Genomic DNA, 18,739 nt, shown 5'->3' on the forward strand with positions numbered 1-18,739 from the left:
TAATCTTCAACCTTATAAGACATGGCTACGATTGGCAAGAGATTCTGCAATTACTGGATGTTAATGTAAAAGGAGATTATGAGATTCAGGAAGAAGGAAATACTCAGGTCATTTTCTATACTGATATAATCCATGATGTTACCAAGTGGAAAAAAATTATATCCCAAGATGTTACACGAAACATTATGTTCTCTTTAGCCAATAACTAAAGTAAAAGCAAATACTTAAAAAGGAAAGCAAAGAAAGGCTGACCAAAAAATTCAAACAAGGGTGGCCAGGAGGATGGAATGGCAGTCGAGAATGGATGTGGTTGGAACCATTAGTTAGATACAGATTATTGTCAAAGTGTTAATTTTTGTTTTGGGTGGTGGATTCATAGGCAATTACTACATTATTTAACATAACTGTCAAGCTAAAAAATAGGCTATGTATGGACTGAAGATGAAAATATGTCACAAACTGGGATCCAAAATGAAAGAAGGAAAGAAAAAAAAAAAAAGGTTTGTTGTTGTAAATTTTGTTAAAAAAACAGCAAAACTGGTTAACAGGGTTTGCCCCCAAATTGAATATAATAATTAGTTTTGAAATGAGTAGTCTAAAACTTGGCAGTTTTGCTCTAAGTCTAACCTTGAATTTTCATATTTGCACACATTTAACACTCAAAACGAAACCTGGGTGTGCGAACTGTCCCACACCACATCCACCTCAATTCAGATGATTTGTCCCAAGTTCAATGAAGCTCATGTGAACTGAAAACAATGACTTTGTCAGAGCCCTGGTCTTACTTCTATTTAACATCAGCCCTCCACATATCAAATATTGAACCTATTTCTACCATATCAGCAATAATAATAGTAACTGATATATACTATGTGCTAAGTACTGTTTAAGACTGCATTAAATTATTTAATCTTTTCAATAACCCCCTTGAGATCAGTCCCATCTCCATTTTGCAGATGGGGAAACAAAAACCCAGAGACTCCTTGCTGTTTATGTCTAGTTCATACGGAATATGTGAGTTGAACCTAGGTGGCCTGGCTCTAGAGCCTGGGCCCTTAGCCAGTACACTATACTATTTTTTTTTGTTGAGATAATTAGACTGTTGACTTTAAACAAGTTTGACATATTTTTAAGGTCTGCCATTGGGAAAAGATCTGATACATTTTCTCAATTACATAACTAATCTGAATGTTTTTTTTTTTTTTTCTTTCATGGGTCTGGGTGCAATGTTTGGGCTTGAAACAGAAAACAAGTTCTTAAGTTAACTCAATAATGCATCAGTCACATAGTGAGAGATTTATCTAGGCTAAGAAAATACCAATAAGCTAATCTTACTTGTTAGAGCAAACTTCATAACCAGATATTTCCTTGACCTTATTTTTGAAGTTATAGCCAAGAAGAAAATATGTTTGTAATTGCATTATTTCATTATCTCATCACATTTATAAATCTTAAAGACAGAAGCATCTAAGAGTGTTCCCAACATAGCCATGTTTACCAAACAATCCACTCAAATTCAAAATCCAAAAAGACAGTCTAGATTAGATCACATGTCCACCCCCTGGCCAGGAAAGGGCAGGGAAGCTACGCTTATAGTCTTTTCATATAATAGGAGGACAGTTCTCTAAAGGAAAATGGAAGTTTGGTTATCAAAAGAAGAAGGAAGTTTTGTAGGGCAGGGAAAAATAATGGATGTCATCTATATTGTCACAGACTTTCTCCATGTTGCCAAATAAAAAAAAAAAAATCAGTTTATCTTATTTTCTTGATAACATCTGACAGTACTGGCTTGCTTTGAAATCACTCTTTCCATTTTCCATTCTCTGCTCCTACTTATCTTCATGGCTCTTCTTTTTTTTTTTTTTTTTTTCTTTTTTTACTCCTGGTGTTTTCTTGGCTTTCTAGATGTCTCACTCTATAGTTACCCATATAACTTTAGAAAACATATTACTTCAGGTTACAACCTCTATAATGATGACTCCCAAATCTTTATTTCCTACCCAGATTTCTCTTGAGAATTTGAGATCTATGTATTCAACTTCCTCCTAGACAGTTTCACTTGGCAGTCTCTCACAAGTGCCTAAAAGGTAATGTGTTCAAAAGCCGAAATCTCCATTTCTCACCCCATACTTTCTCCTATTTTTCCAGTTTCCATCTACTTAGACGGCACCATTATCTACCTGATCATCCATGCTAAATATCTATGACAAATACTAGATTTCTTCCTTTCACTCAGTCTCCTTTCCCTTCTCTCACCTCCTCCTAATATACATACATGGGTGTACTGTGTATTTTAGATTTTACATGTATAGTTGCTCTCAATTTCTAACTGTTTATGCCAGGCTACTAAGCCCTACTTGACCAATCAGGAGATTGTTGCAATGGTCTACTTGCTTCTCTCTTGACTCTTTTATCTCCTATATCTCTAGAAATAAAATGTGAATAAAATACTATTTTTTAGGATAAAATACAAAATTCTTTGCTTAGCACAATAAGTCTTTGATATTCTGTTCAGAGACTATTTCTCTGGCCTATCACCTTCCAATTTCTTTTGCCCGTACAAACTGGGCTCTAATTATACAGTTACTTGTTGGTCCTTAACTCTCCATGATCTTTTAGGCTTCTATATCTTCACACATGTTGTTCTCTCTGCACAAAAGACTCCTTTCATGGATGGCTGTGTTGTCTTTCAAATCTTCACTCAAACAAAACTTGCCCCAGAAATTTCTCTTGGACACCTCGTCTGGTTTAGACATCTATCCTACATGCCCCTGTAAAGCTTATCAGACTATTGTGTTGGTTTACTGGTCTATTTCTAACAGTAGTTGGTAAGTAACCATAGGGTACAGATTGCATTTTATTTGTGTCTCTAGTACCTTTTATGATATAAGACAAATACAATATTCAAGGTTTTTTTACTGAATGACTTTATGGAGGAAATAATGTTACCAGATGGAAACAAGTTGAAGGAACTTACTAGAGTTTACAGGTTCTCAATTATGTTCCCAGACTTGTAATAAAGAACTTCCCTTTCTCAAATAATTCAAAGCATAAACTTAATAATATATGTCCTTGCTTTAAAGCTAGCTATCTTTTGGTTCATGCTTTCATTTTTGTCTCCTGGCAAGGGGGAAAAAAGCTAATTACATACTTCACTTTTTAAAGCTTTTTCTTCAAGCTAAAGAGCCTTGAGAAATGAGCATAAAGATAATTTTCAAATAAGATAATCTGCCATAAAATTAATTATTATTATCTTTATTTCCAAAACTACAAGTCATGAATTTTCTCCTTTTCCCTCAAAGTCAAAAACTTCTTATTCTATCTCCAAAACATGTCTCTAGCGTTTCATCCAGTTCTCTTCTCCTGCTCCTGTCTTCTCATCTTTTCCTTGGCATTCTTAATTCTAGTCTCTCCTTGTCCCTCAGTCAGTCATCTCTCCTATATTCTACACTGGTGACATTTTTCTTTACAAGAGAAAAATCAGATTACTCCAGTGGAATTCAAACATTGTATTAGCATAAAAGGCTCCATTTTTGCATTGCAACCAATTATGTTAGACTTATTTCCTATCACTTCTTTAACTGCAACTATGTTCAATGTCCAGAAACCTGCGAATGTTCTTTTATACTTCCAAGTGTTCGCCTATGGCAAGTGCTCTGCCTGGAACGTACATTCTCTGTGAATCTAATTTGTGTGATTTTTCTCAACCTGATGTACAAATCAAACACTGCACATAAGATTTCTTTGTTTTCTCTAGACAGAGTTAGGTCAGCTCTGCATTTGTGCTCCTACAGAAGTATGTATATGTCTTTATTAGAGTATTTATTTCATTTTATTTATCTTTTTTTAAAAGTACATATTTCCTATCAGACTATAAATGTAAGAAAGAAATTGCATACAGGTATCTTTATATCCCCAGAATGTTTCATAAAAATAGGCACATAGCAAGCCTTCAATAAATGTTTCCTGAATGAAGTGAAAGAGTGCCTCTTTGACTTCAGACATGTCCCTCCCTGGAAGAGCCAACATGGGAAGAACATGTTTTAGGAATGAGTGGCTAGGAGACATAACTATGTCAGATATGAACCAAAACAAAAGAATAATAATGAATTTCAAAGAGTTAATGGCAGCCACAATGATGGTAATGGCCACCCCTACCACTAAAAATAAGATAAAAAAAATAGACAAGATAAGCAGGATAGTAGGAGAGGGATGGGGATAAATATGAATTTCACCGTGGCTGTCTTACAAAGGAGACACATGCCAAGCTATGTATATGAGACAAGGTTAATGATGAACTCTGAGAATATTCTGTCCATGTTTTTTTTCTCTTTTGGTCAGTTCCTACCCCATACACTCAATTCTGTATTAAGAATATTAACAAAAGGAAAAGGAGATTAAGGATAATCTCAAATTATTACTACAACATACCTAGAAGTACAGTATGAAATGGTATTAATATAACCTTAATGTTTAAAACTATATCCAACATGGTGGAAAAACTAGTATTTGGGCCTATAAATGATATCTAAACTTCTATGTCCTTCTCCCACCCTCACCATACACTTTGCCCCCTGCTCTACCCAGTACCTGAGTGTCCTTCCCACTTTCCCCATTCAGTTCCCGTTTTACAGCAACTTATAGAAGGCTTTTCACCGTCGAGGGCTAAGCAAGCTGAGGAATGGAGGTTGAAGCTATAGCTGTTTAAATGTCTCCTCCCCTCCTCAAATACACCTGCTTAAATTTTTTTGTCAGTGCTTATTCTATAACTGGTTAATTTGCCAATGCATAGTTAAATGTTGACTATTTATGTACACTTTACCTTCCCATAACAACATAACGTGTTTTAGACGAGACTCTGTTTCTAATTCAGATGTGTGTGCAACAGAGTTTCATAAATAACTCAATGAAAAATAAATTAATATAGTTAACCCAATCCAATGTCAAAATTGCAATGAGAGAACATTATATGGAAAAATTAGTACCACAAGGTATCTTAAGTTTCGGCATGCCCTCAAGCCTCCATCAGTTACCCTGCCTCAAACCACCTCTAAAAACAATTTAAACAGAAACAGTGTGCTCAAGTAGGCAAACGAAACTTCAAATGCCTGTTAATGCTGATAAGTAACATAACTTTCTAGGGTATGGAACATTTAATATTTCTTAATATTTAATGCCCTGAAATCTAATAGTGAAAAGAATGGTTTATTTCACATCCAGTCCCACTTAATTCTCATACCATACATGTGATGCACACAGATGCCACACAGCCAGGCCAGGCTTACTGGACTCTGAGATTTAGCATTTTAAGTTCCATGCTCTGGACCCCATGCTACCCTCATAAGCCCAGGTGATGCAAGCTTGCACTATCAAATTTACTAAGACATAAAGCTCAGACAGGTTTTTAAAACTGTTAATAATGATAATATAAAAATAAATGTACTCATTCTCAACAAATAGAATTATATAATTCTTTAGATTATATAAACTACCCTCAAGAAGAAATGCTTCAATTATTCAGGGTAACAAAGTAAATATTTTAAATTTCCAATTCAACAACAAATAATCACTTGCTGTCCAATAAACACAGTTCCACAGTATGTACTACATAAAATAACACAAAAAAACCCCACAAATAATCCTTGAGCTGTATATAAGTTGCTAAATAGATATTTACATTTTAAAAATGACTACAGCATTCCCCAATTATACTATTTGATATTGACTAAATCTTTTAAAATAAAAGATAGAAGTGCAACAATAAGACTTTCGTATGTACTTATATGAAGGATAAAATTAATCAGCATAAAAATATAATTAGGACAAAACAGATGCCCCAAATCTAAAGAATTGAAATTCATAACTTTCCTTTGTAAGGCTGATATACAAACATTAATTTTTCAGTAACACAGAGTTATTAATTGATAAACCTTAGAAACTACCTTCCTACCTGCTATTGTATATTGTGGAGATGAGGATGTTTTGCTTGGGTTCTGATTTTTGTGGAGGGAAGTGGGTGCCTAATTTTAATCTAGATCGCTCCCTATACTAGTAGGAAGCAAAGTGAGTAATTCCCAAGATAAATCACAAAACTGATTAGAGAAAGATCAATTATATCACTGATCAGTTACCAAGAGAAATGAAAATACACAACCAACCAACTCTTTTAGGAACCCTACAGACTTACATAGAACCATTTCTAACTACTTGGCACAGCCAATGAAAGAGAAAGAGTAAATGCTCTCTTCCTTTGGTGTACTCAAGGTCGGCTGCCATTATTATGTTAATTCAAACACATGTTATCAGAAATACTTTGGGAGTATCCTAAAAACTCACTATAGGTTGTTTGCCAAGGGTCCCAAAGCTCAACTCATTTCAAGTGCTTAAGAAGATAATCCCATGCAAAGTTAACGCGATCTAAAATTGTTTGAAAAAAAGAGTAAGATTTCGTCTTCATGCTTAAGGGTAGAGGAACTGTTTAACCCATAAAGAACTACAGAAGTAGTGAGGGGGAATGAAAATGGTGAATGCCATTTCTACCCACCATGGTGACTCATGACCTGCCCAGCGGCCTCCATGCTGACATTCTGGAGATAGTTGTGGCAGCGTTCCTTGTGCTCCTCCAGTGAACTGCGCTGCTTGTAGCTTCGTCCACAGTAGTTGCACTTGTGAGGTTTACCCACTGCAAAGAGAATGCGAGGTTAGCGTGCCAGCAGTCTCATCCAAAGCAAAATTAATATCTGACTTTTGATAGTGTGCAGGAAGCATTTATATGCCTTTCAGACTCAAATCTCTTCCTCCTCCACACTCTGATTTAGGCGAGAAAAGCTAATAAATTTCTAACAAGACTAAAAGCGAGCAAGAAGATAAGGTAGATCGTACCTTTGGAGATAGGGGAAATACTGAATCAAATTCATGCTCTGACTGTATCCTAGATCATGAGGGGCTGATGATCAGTCTTCAAATTATCTGACTCGTAACACTAACATTTGCCCTTACACAATTCTCTCAGCTTTGACTCATTCAAAAGACAAATCACGAGTGTCCTAGATACATGGTAATTTTTTTTTTAATTTTTTTTTGCAGGGGGAGGATAAAGACAGAAAATTTTTACTGAAGAAAATAAAATGCAATAACTTGAATGTCATCGTTTAGTGAAAAGATTATTCATGGGCACCAAGGAGACTAAAAAGAATTCAAGTGATGAGAAAAAGTAAAGATAAAAGCAGAGAGTTTCTCTTTTCTTTCCACCTTGGTAATAACTATTCATACATGCAAAACTTTGCAGAGGAGAAGTGTATTCTCCCACATCAGCCCTGTTCTTAGGTTACCAAGAACTAACCTACTAGGTGCTTTGAGTCAGAATTATTAACAGTAACCACTGAAGTCCCAACATATTTAGTTATACAATGATAGCAGCATTTTCTAATGCATTTCACATTCAGGAAATGAATTTTCTTAGTAACCAGAGAGTCGTATGTCAATATACCTGGTAAAATACTTCAATGCTCACATTAAAAAACAAACAAACAAACAAACAAACAAAAAAAACTTTGATGAAGGAAAACACATTTATGGAAAGAGATATGTTTTAATGTATGTCAAGTCACAAGGATATCAGAGAGCACATTAATTCTTGGTTTTGAACGAATATAGGAAAAAACATAAAACACCAGCTGGTCTGTGCCAAAGCCCTCATCAGTAAAGCACAGTATGAATCAGGTCAGTGGCCCTCATCTGACATAGGAATCACTTTGTTTTGCCCAAAGGACAAACAGACCACTCTTTTTCATAGTCAAAGATAGTATCTCTAACTCCAGTCACCTTACAAACCCATGCTATGACACTGGTCACAAGAGGAACTGAAATACTGTAACAAGGCAAGGTGTTCATAGCTGCATAGAAATTTCACTATACTGCTAAAAAAACACACACACACAAAATTTTTTAAATTGTATTTGAGGTACACATAAAGTCACTTATTTCATGGTCATAATTTTTCAAAATGGTGTTAAATAAAAGCTATCCAAGGCAGGATTAGTCATTTCTAAAAATATGAGGCAAACTAACTTCTATTTTTCAGAACCAAGGATTTCTATACATTGAACCAAGGTATCTCTATATTGTGAAAAATCTTTATCGCTGTGTGAAAGCATTAAAAATTATAAGAAAATACTTTTAGTCAAAAACATTCATGTAAATAATATATTTATACATAATTGCATTTTAAGATACAGGACTACATAACTACAAAAAGCTTTTGTTTGCTATCACGGTTACTTAATTTGGCGGTTTCTTATTGCTGTTTCTCTAGAAACAGGTGAATTTGCACTGAACAAGTCTACCTGTAGCTCACTGTAAACTAGTTTCCTCATCTCTGTCTTACCCTTTGTCACTCCTATTGCATTGTGTCCTAGGATACTATGTTTTACTATGAACATATCAACCTACTATGCTTTCTTCCCCTTATTTATATAAGCAAACCTGAGACCTCTCAACTTAATTTAAACATAGTTCCCTTACACTCCCCTTGGCTCACAATCCTTTAGGAACTTCTAACTCACCTGACAAGGAAGAAAAGACCGTATACTTTTTACTGTTTTTGAAACTCATTTTTTTTACTAGCCTCATTTTTGAAGTCTATCCTATATTCTCCTTTACGTCAGCTTCTCCCATTTTGACATCTACTTTAAAACATCGCTCTTGGGGCACCTGGGTGGCACAGCTGGCTAAGCATCCAACTTCAGCTCAAGTCATGATCTCATTGTTTGTGAGTTCAAGCCCCACGTCGGGCTCTGTGCTGACAGCTCAGAGCCTGGAGCCTGCTTCAGATTCTGTCTCCCTCTCTCTCTGCCCCTCCCCTGCTCGTGCTCTGTCTCTCTCAAAAATAAATAAACATTAAAAAATTTAAAAAAATTGCTCTTTAATCTTCATCCCAAGTTGAACAAACTGTTCTAGAAGTATAACCTCAATTTCCCCAAATCTTGATCCGTGCTCTACTATAGCAATCCACATACTGGGCAACATATGTTAGACTTTGATATCCTCTGTTTTATCTCTAAGACATGTACTCTGGGAATGCTCCACCTTGTCCCTCTGTCTCTCATCTAATACGTATTGGAAAAAAGCCTATCATGTACAAACACTGTGATGACGCTGGAATGTAAAGTGGAGAACACTCTCTTGGTGCCTATCATCCTCATGCAACTGGTAGTCTGGTGAGGAAGACAGACATTTAACAAATATATAAGCAATATCTTACAAATTGTGGTAGATTCAGTGGAGCAGAACGGTGTGCTAGCATAATGTGGGGAGCCAAATTTAGTTGGATAAAGTTGGATAGGAAGGTCTGCCTGAGGTAGGAACACTTTGGCTGATAACTGAAGGAAAAGTAAAAGTGAATCAGATAATGGGGGTGGTGGAGCAGGGTCGAGGAGAGGCAGTGTTTGAGAATTTCCAGGAACTGCTGTCGTCCTCGTGTTTGTTCTCATGTACTCAGCCCCTTCAAAGTCTAGATCATGTCCTTACTACTTTTTTGAAAATTATTTTCAAACATCATCAACAATCCTTGCCAGACCTAATGGCTCTACTAGCCCCTGAAGACCACTTCCCTCTTGTCACTCCTTTGGTATTTCTTAAAAATCAAGTTCACAGAAATATTGTTTACATTTACTCCCTCTATGATGAGTTAGTTCATCTGTATGCTTATAAACCATGAGTTAGTATGTAAAACATATACATTCATAGAAGACCAGTATTTTATATTTATTTTGATAAATATTAATACATTCTCACCATCTCAAACACTTCCATTCTGATATTACTAAAACATTTTTATAAAGTCATCAGTAGCCTCTGAATCACTAAAGCCAGTGGACTTTGATTCTAAATCTCCCTAATTTCTTGGCCACTATCAAACTTTCATGTGTCTTGCATCTCCTATTTGAGCTTCTGGGATTAGATTTTGTGTTTCCCCTCACTGGCTTTTCAATGACTCTTCCTACCTGGCAAATAGATATGTAACTTCAGATTTTATTCTCACTATAATTAACAGTCTCCCTCTGTTCCCTCTAGGTGAAGCCCTCATTTCAATGAAATGTCCAAACTGTGCTTGGAATAATTTCCCATGTTTGTAAGTAGCTACTGGTCATTTAAACCATTTTAGAATGATGTTGGTGAACCAAAAGATGGAGTTTTCTTTTCTGTGCAATCACAGCACTCTGTCCATACTCTGTTGATGCATTACTTATGATAATTGCATTCTAATTATCCATACGATATCTATTCATCTCCCTAGTCCAAAAAATGAGCTTTGTCCTAAAGGCAGAGATGGTGTTTTACTCAGTGCTTGAATTGATAGTGCTTGTGGTGGTTATTAAACATAGAAGACACTCAATATATATTTGCTGAGTAACTGCCCTTCAACCTCATACTATCAAATGCCTTTTGAGTATTGCCTCATGTATATTCCTCTGAAATCTAAAATTCAGCAAATTCAAAATTATCTTCCTCCACAAAATTACTTTTTTTTTTAATGTTTATTTATTTTTGAGAGAGAGAGACAGAGTGTGATTGGGGGAGGGGCAGAGAGAGGGGGCGACAGAGAATCCCAAGCAGGCTCCTAGATGTCAGCACACAGCCTGATGCGGGGCTTGAACTCGTGAACTGTGAGATCATGACCTCAGCTGAAGTCAGACGCTTAAAAGACTGAGCCACCCAGGTACCCCTCCACAAAATTACTTTTTTATTCTGACTGTTCTTTTGTGCCACTGTTACCACTGTTTTAATAATCCAGACTCACAACAAGACAGCCCCTTTTGTTGCCTCCTACCTCTTTTCCCACATCCCAGTAATTGCTAAGTTCTATATACTCAACTCCTTTGATGTTTCTCAAGTTTATCCTTCTTTCTCATTCCCACAACCAATATGCAAGTTCCGTTCTTCATTATCACTAGCCTGGGCTGGCACAATAGACTTCAAACCAGCTGTTTTCTTGCATAATTATTTTAGTCCTCTCCTTAACAACATTTATTGACTCTTAACTTCTATTGAATAATTCCAAATATTCCAAATCCCTTTACCTGGCATTCAGTACCCTATACTAACTGGCCCTAAGTCATACATCCCATCTTCTACCCCAGGATCCAGCCAAAATCACCTGGAGCTTTTACACTTGAGTCTTAGTTCTTTCTGGAATGGCTTCATACAATTTGGCCCTCTTGAAATCCTATTCATCCTTCTATTCCCAACCTCCTTAAACCACATTCCATCTAAAAGTGATCTTTCCCACTAAAGAATAACTGTATTGGCCCTCATACCTAGGAAACATTTTATCATGTATTTGCGGTTATTTATATATACATTCATTTTGATGTCTCCCATGTTAGACTGTGACCTTCTTGAGAAACTGGAGCAGTGTCATATGTTTTTGTAACCTGCAACAAGTTTAGTATGGTGATTTGTTCACAGCAAGAATACATGGGGTTTTCATTAGTAACATCATTTCTTAACACTTTTAAATATTTTTTTCTCACTGGCTTTCCTTAAATTTCCCTAAATTTCCAACTTTCAAAGCAGTGCATCTGTATAGAAAATATGAAAATTCACCAAAAATATTTGTAATTATACAATTTGGAGATAGCTATCTTTAACATTTTTATCATTTTCTTGCATTTCTTCTTGTACATGCAAAGACACATTTTGTTAGGAAATCATGTCACTATACATTATATTTATACTCTGCTTATTTTAATGAATATGTCTTAAACATTTCTCTATGTTATGAAATAATAGTTGCTGAAGTGAGGTAACAGATTTTTCTTAGAGTATATAGAATTATGATAATGTTGAATTAGTTTGCTTAGCATTCTTAGTCCTTTTCTTATTTAATATTTCTCACTTTACTATCATTGTATATGCTCATACTTGAAGAAATCAAATAGTACTAAAGGGCATTTACTGAGATACACAGACTCCCCTACCCCTCATCTAATAAAAATCTACTTTAATGTGTTCTTTTTGGAGTTTATTAGTTTGATGTTAGAACTTCTGGACTGATTCTTTAAATGTGTTCCCCTTTCCCCCCATGTCAAATATTTTGACTTTACCCTTTTGACAAAAAAAAAAAAAAATTCTCATCTTTTTCTTTGATTCTTTCTGCTAAATGTTTTCTAGCTATCATGCATTTTAATTTCTAAGAGCTCTTTCCTGTTTTCTTACTCTTTTTTTTTTTAAAATAGAATTCTTCTGTTTTTTCTTGGGCACAATAACTTCTCTCTCTGAGCATTTTCTCTCTTTAAATTTTCTTCTCTCTTTATATTGTCTGTTTTCTCTGAGCTTTTTTCTTTTTATGTTGATCTCTGTATTGGAGGACTTTCTTACATTAATGGTGCCTGAATATATATTGTTCTTTCATATTGAATAGTGAGGCACTAAAAAGCTAACTGGAAGTTCAGGAACCGTAGGTGAGGTTTATGAACTATTACAGTGTAACCTCCTTATTGTTAGACTCCCATGTCTTCTCTTTCAATTTCCTTAGAGAAGATGCCTCCAATTTCTAATCCCAAGGGTGATAGAAGCTGGCTGTCCACATTTGGAAAGACAAGAAATGGGGCCACAAATCTAAATGTTCAACTGTGGTCTTTTGCATTAATCCTTTGTTTTTTCCCTTACCCTTTCCTTGTTCAGGAGCCCCTAAGCCTGAACATTTCCAATTCAACTTCTCCAAAAAATAAACATTTATTTTTCTGTAAGGGGGAGGAAGAAGATTAGCTGGCTGGCTGTACTGGATGAGAGTAACTCTATGGTCTAACAATTTTGTACACAGATTTTTAAATTCCTTTCTATTTACTCCACAGCTCCATCCCTGACTTCAGTAGTCCTGTTTTCTTCCACTTTTCAGGATTCAATGGTGCCAGTTAGCTTGCTACTCATCCCTTAATCCCCTCTATAATCATTAAAGGTTTTAGTCTGGTCTTCCTCTTACCACCTCTTCCTCTATCTGCTTTCCATCTTCCTCTTGGCTGCTATTCTGTCCTTTCTCATTGTCTTTGATCTTATGAGTTTAAATTTCTATAAATGTCTACTGTGATTTTCGTGGAGTTTTAAGGAGTGAGACATGTTGCTTTTCATTTCATCATGTTTAAACAGCAATATACAATATCACTTTTATTGTTGGTATAGTATGGCTCCGTAAAGATGTATTGTAATTCTCTAACAACAACAACAAAAAAGGCATGATATATATTAGGAAAGCTTAGCCATCAAAAAAGTAATCACAGATTAGTAAAACAGGGAATTTGTGGAAACGTAAAATTGCATATCTCCTCTTTTCTACTGTTACTTATTTAAGTATTCTAACACAAAATCCCCTAAAAAATTTTTTTTAATGTTTATTTTTGAGAGAGAGACAGAGACACAGCATGAGTGGGGGAGGGGCAGAAAGTGAGGGACACAGAATACAAAGCAGACTCCAGGCTCCCAGCTGTCAGCACAGAGCCCGATGTGGGGCTCGAACCCGTGAACTGTGAGATCATGACCCGAGCCGAAGTCAGATGCCCAACCAACTGAGCCACCCAGGCGGCCCCTCCCCTACCTATTTTCAAGGATATTTTAGCTTAACCATTTGCAATGGATCTCAAAATGAACCACAGGCTGCCCATGTTAGAATTCCCTGGTGTGTTTGTTAAAATGCAGATTCTTGGGCACCATGCTGGGTCTAGAATTTCTGGGGGTGCCACCTGAAGGTCTGCATGTTTAACAAACTTCCTAAGTAACTGCTTTCATACTGAAGTTGGAAAACAGTGGTTTTATAGAAAATCATAAATCATCATGTTCTTTAAGTTTGGAGTTGAGTTAAAATTTCTTCTTAAGGTGAAGAATATTTTTTTTAACGTTACTATAACGATCTTAACTGTATTATCAAAGGAGTTGCAATTAACTTTGCTTTCTAAGAAATTTTGGGATTAAAATCTGAAAACCCTTGGATGAGGCATCATTTTGTTACTGGTATTAATACCAAAAAATAAGTATTTTGGTATCAAAATTTACTCCTGTATGTTGATTCCATATTTTGAGGACAATGATACAGTTTAAAGTAAACTTTACATCAATTCTCCTTCAAATAAACCTGTGTGTCTGAATTCTAAAATTCAAGAGGAAAAAGTTCTATTGATCCATTTCTCCTAAATTGCAAATTGTGCTGCTGTCTTTTAAGAGGACTACATGATGTTATTTCACATTAGAAAAAGCAACATAGAAATTAATCATCTCCACTAATAAAAGACAAATGGTTTGCCAGGGTGTTGACTGTGGGAGTCTATCTTTCCCAATTTCCACAGCATAACATTAAGTGACAAAAGGAATATGTTGTCAGAACACAGCTAAAGCCATTAAGTCATCTTCTTTTTCCCCCAGCTATAACTTTGAAACAACTGGAGAAAAGACAAAGAGGCAGGTGGACAGAAAGCAGTTGTTTTAGAGTTCTCACTTTCCTGACTTGATGAAGCAGGGCTCAATCTCATGGTAACAGTTTTTCACTGGCTCTTCTAAGCAACCATCTTCTTCACAAATAAAGACATGTTACTCCTGAATTCTGAGTTATAATACATGTAGATTTTTATTCTTAAAAATCAGCTTTACTGAGGTATAATTTACACAAAATAAAATCCACCCACTTTAAGTATACAATTCAAGGAGTTTGGAAGTATATACAGTTGTGTAACCAGCACAATTAAACTATAAAACATGTCTGTCACTCCAAAAATTTCATCTTCCTCCTTAGCACCAAATCCCTTGGCAACCATTGATCTGCTTCTGTCACTACAGTTTTGCCTTTTTTCAGACTTCATATAAAACTGATTCATGCTGTATGTAGTCTTTTGTGTATGGTTTCTTCCATTCAGCATAATGATTCTGAGATTCACCCATGCTACTGCATGTATCGGTAGTTTATTTCCTTGTGTGAATGTACCACAGTTTGTTTATCCATTCACAACCCATTTGGGCTGTGTCTAGTTTATGGCTATTAGGAATAAAGCTTCTACAAACATTTGCAAGCAAGTCTTTGCGCAGATTAATGTTTTCATTTCTCCTGGTTAAATACCTACAAGAGGGATTGCTGGGTCATATGGTAGGTATCTGATTGGCTTTATAAGAAACCATTCATATGTTTTCCCAAAATGGCTGTATCACTGCATTTTCCACTACAAACATATTAGTTAATAACTGCTCTAACATCCATGCCTACACAGTATTGTTAGTTTTTCATTGTACCCATTCTAATAGGTAAGTAGTGATATTTTATGGTGCCTTTAATTTGTGTTGTTCTGTTGTCTCACAAGACTGATCTTTTCATGTGCCTATCTGACACTCATATATTTTCTTTGGTTTGCCACTGATACATTTTCTTTAAAGTATCTGTTCAAATCTTCTGCCACTTTTTTTTATTGTGTTTTTATTATCGAGTTGTAAGAGTTGTTGACATATTCAGGGTACAAGTCTTTTATTAGATATTGTATATGCTTTGCAGATATTTTCTCTAAATATGTGGCTTGCCTTTTATTGGAGTTTCTTATGAAAAGTTTTTTTGATTTTGATGAAGTACAATTTATCAATATTTTATTTTATGCTTTAGTTTTTAAATATTCTGAGAGAGAGAGAGAGAGAGAGAGGGAGAGAACGAACAAGCAGGGGAGGGGCAGAGGGAGAGGGAGAGAGAGAATCCTAAGTGGGCTCCATGATCATCCAGAGCTCAATGCTGGGCTTGATCTTAAGACCATGAGATCATAACCTGAGCCAAAATTAAAATTCAGATATTCAACTGACTGAGCTACCCAGGAGCCCCTATTTTTTTTTATCCAAAAGATCTTTCACTAACCAAATATCACAATAATTTGCTCTTCTGTTTTCTTCTAGAAGTTGCATTTTAACTCTTACATTTAGGTCTGTGACTCATTTCAACTTAATCTGTGTATATATGCAAGGTAAAGCCTATGCCATTCTTTTTTTTTTTTTTTCTTTCTTAGTATTTATTTATTTTGAGATAGACAAAGTACAGAGGAGGAGCAGAAAGAGAGGTGGGGAGAGAGCAAGAATCCCAAGCAGGCTCCGTGCTGTCCTTAACCAACTGAGCCACCCAGGTGCCCCGCTATTCTTTTTAAAATACGGATATCCAAATGTTCTACCTCCATTTATAGAAAATATTATCTTTTCCTCCTTAAATTATCTTAATATCTTTGTTAAAAATCAATTGATCATATATTGGGAGTATATTTTTTGATTCTCTGTTCTATTTCATTCATCCCTATGTCTATCCATAAACCAAAAGAACAGATACTTATAATATAGTATTCAAATCAGGTAGTGTAAGTCACACACCTTTGCTTTTTCAAAATTATTTTGGCTGTTTTAGATCTTCTGCATTCCCAAACAAATTTTGGAATCAGTTTGTCAAATTCTACAAAAAAGCCTGCTGGGATATTGATTGGGATTGTATTAAACTGTTAGTCTTAATTTCAGGAGAATTAATGTTTTAACAGTATTGAATCATTTAAGCCATGATCATACTACATCTTTCCATTTCTTTAGATCTTTTGTTTCCCTCAGCAATTTTCTTTTTCTTGCATAAAATTACATAAATTTATCTCTAAATATTTCATAATTTATGAATTTTATTTATTTTGGATGCTATAGTAAATGACATGGCTTTCTAAATTTCAGTTTCCAATTTTCCATTGCTAGCATATAGAAATAAATTTGATTACCTTATATTTATGTTGCTTCTTGCAATCTTAATGAAATCCCTCATTAGTTTTAATTTTGGGGGGATGAGTTCCTTGTTTTTCTTCTGTATAGGTGATTATATCATCTAAAACTAAACACAGGTTTACTTATTCCCATGCAATTTGTGTATCTTTACTTCTTTCTGTTGCCATACTACATTAACAAGATTCCCAGCACAACGCTGAATAGAAGTAGAGAGAACAGACATTCTTGCCTTGTTCCTAAAAGGTGAACTTTCATTCATTAGTAGTATGATGTTAGCTCAAAGTTTTTCAAAAATAGCTTTTTACCATGTTGAGGAATTTCTTTGTGTTCTCTTGCTGAGGATTTTTTCTCATGAATACTGAGTTATGTCAAATGCTTTTTCTGCATCTGTGGAGATGATTATATGTTTTCTTGTCTTTTTTGTTGTTGTTAATATGGGGAATTACACTGATATTTTTCCACTGCTAAATCAACTTTGAATTCCTGGCATACACTCCAGTTGGTGGTGATAGGTTATCTTTTGTTCATGAGGGATATGACTATGTAGTTTTCTTTTATTGCACTGTCTTTGGTTTTGGTGTCAGGGTAACGCTGAACTAATAATTTGTTTGGAAGCATTTTTCCCCCTTCTATTTTCTGGAAGAATTTGTTCCCTAATGTTTCCTTAAATTACTTCTTCCTTGAATGTTTGACAGAATTTCCAGGTGAAGTAATCTGGAGTTTTCTTGTGGGAAGGTTTTTACCCATAGTTTCAATTCCTGGAATAAATATAAGGCTATTCATAAGTATTTCTTTTTGAGTGAGCATGGATAAATTTTATATTTCAAGGAATTTATTTCATCCACTTAAATTTACTGACATAACCTTTGCTCATAATATCACTGTATTATACTTCCAATGGCTATAGGAGGTTTAGGGACATCCCAATTTCATATCTGATGCTGGTAAATTGAGTGTTGTGTTTTTTGTACTGATTGATCTTGGCTAGAGGTTTATATATTTTATTGATCTTTTCACAGAATCAGACTTTGATTTCATTTATTTTTCTGTATCATTTCCTGTTTTTTCTTTCATTGATCTCTGCCTTTATTACTATTATTTCCTTCTTTTACACTCTCTAGATTTAATTTGCTTGTCTTTTGTAATTTCTTAAGGAAGCTTAATTAATTGATTTGAGACCTTTTTTCTTTTCTAATATAAACACATTTACCTTTAGTACCACTTCTATTCTCATCACATTCACATTTTCCTTTATATTCTGAACATATATTTATAATAGCTGTTTTATCAACCTTGTCTGCTAATTTCTCCATCTGGCATTTCTGGGTCTGTTTCTATTAACTGATTTTTCTGCTGATTATTGGTAATATTTTCTGCCTTCAATACATATCTGTTAATTTTTTTATGGCATTCTAGATGTTGTGAATTTTACCTTAATAGATTCTAGATTTTGTTGCATTTCTTTAAGCTGTACCAGTCTGCCATTACGTTACTTGGAATCGGTTCAGTCTTTTTGATGTTTGCTTTTATGCTTCAAGGCAGTTCTAGAGCATGGTGAGTTACAAAAGCGATAAGCTTTTTGAGGATTTTACTCAGTGACCTATTACAGTCCTCCCACATTGGCCGGACAGCATGGACTATTCCTATTGCTGCATGAGCTCCAGGAATTGTTTGGCTTTCTGCTTTCTTCCATTCCTTTTCCCAGCTGCAAGTAGTTTTTTCATACACATAGGTAGATCACTATTAAGCCAAAGAGTCAAGGAGGACTCTGCAAAACTCCAGAGTTTTTTTCTGTGCAGTTTCCTCCTGATACACTGCCTGCTACTCCTGTATCCTCTTAGACCATTGATCTTCCTGGATTCTAATGTGTCTCCTCAATTCAGCAAGACTGGCTCTGTTTGGGTTTCCTGTTCCTAAGCATGGCCTGGAAACTGCTTCAAGGAAGGAGGCTCAGATAATTAGAGGACTCTCT

At 35.3% G+C, this 18,739-nt stretch overlaps 1 protein-coding gene across 16 annotated transcripts in view; it reads right to left on the bottom strand.

The window, feature by feature from the left end:
- IKZF2 (IKAROS family zinc finger 2) overlaps positions 1–18,739 on the bottom strand; it is a 162,602-nt gene that overhangs the window by 15,747 nt on the left and 128,116 nt on the right. For all 16 annotated transcript variants that reach the window (XM_045481114.1, XM_045481120.1, XM_045481115.1 and 13 more), the window contains one exon: positions 6,545–6,682. In XM_045481114.1, the coding sequence (XP_045337070.1) occupies positions 6,545–6,682 (138 nt within the window). The remainder of the gene's footprint in view (positions 1–6,544; positions 6,683–18,739) is intronic.

The sequence above is a fragment of the Leopardus geoffroyi genome, chromosome C1 (assembly GCF_018350155.1).
Source record: "Leopardus geoffroyi isolate Oge1 chromosome C1, O.geoffroyi_Oge1_pat1.0, whole genome shotgun sequence".
In the NCBI taxonomy this organism is placed as follows: Eukaryota; Metazoa; Chordata; class Mammalia; order Carnivora; family Felidae; genus Leopardus; species Leopardus geoffroyi.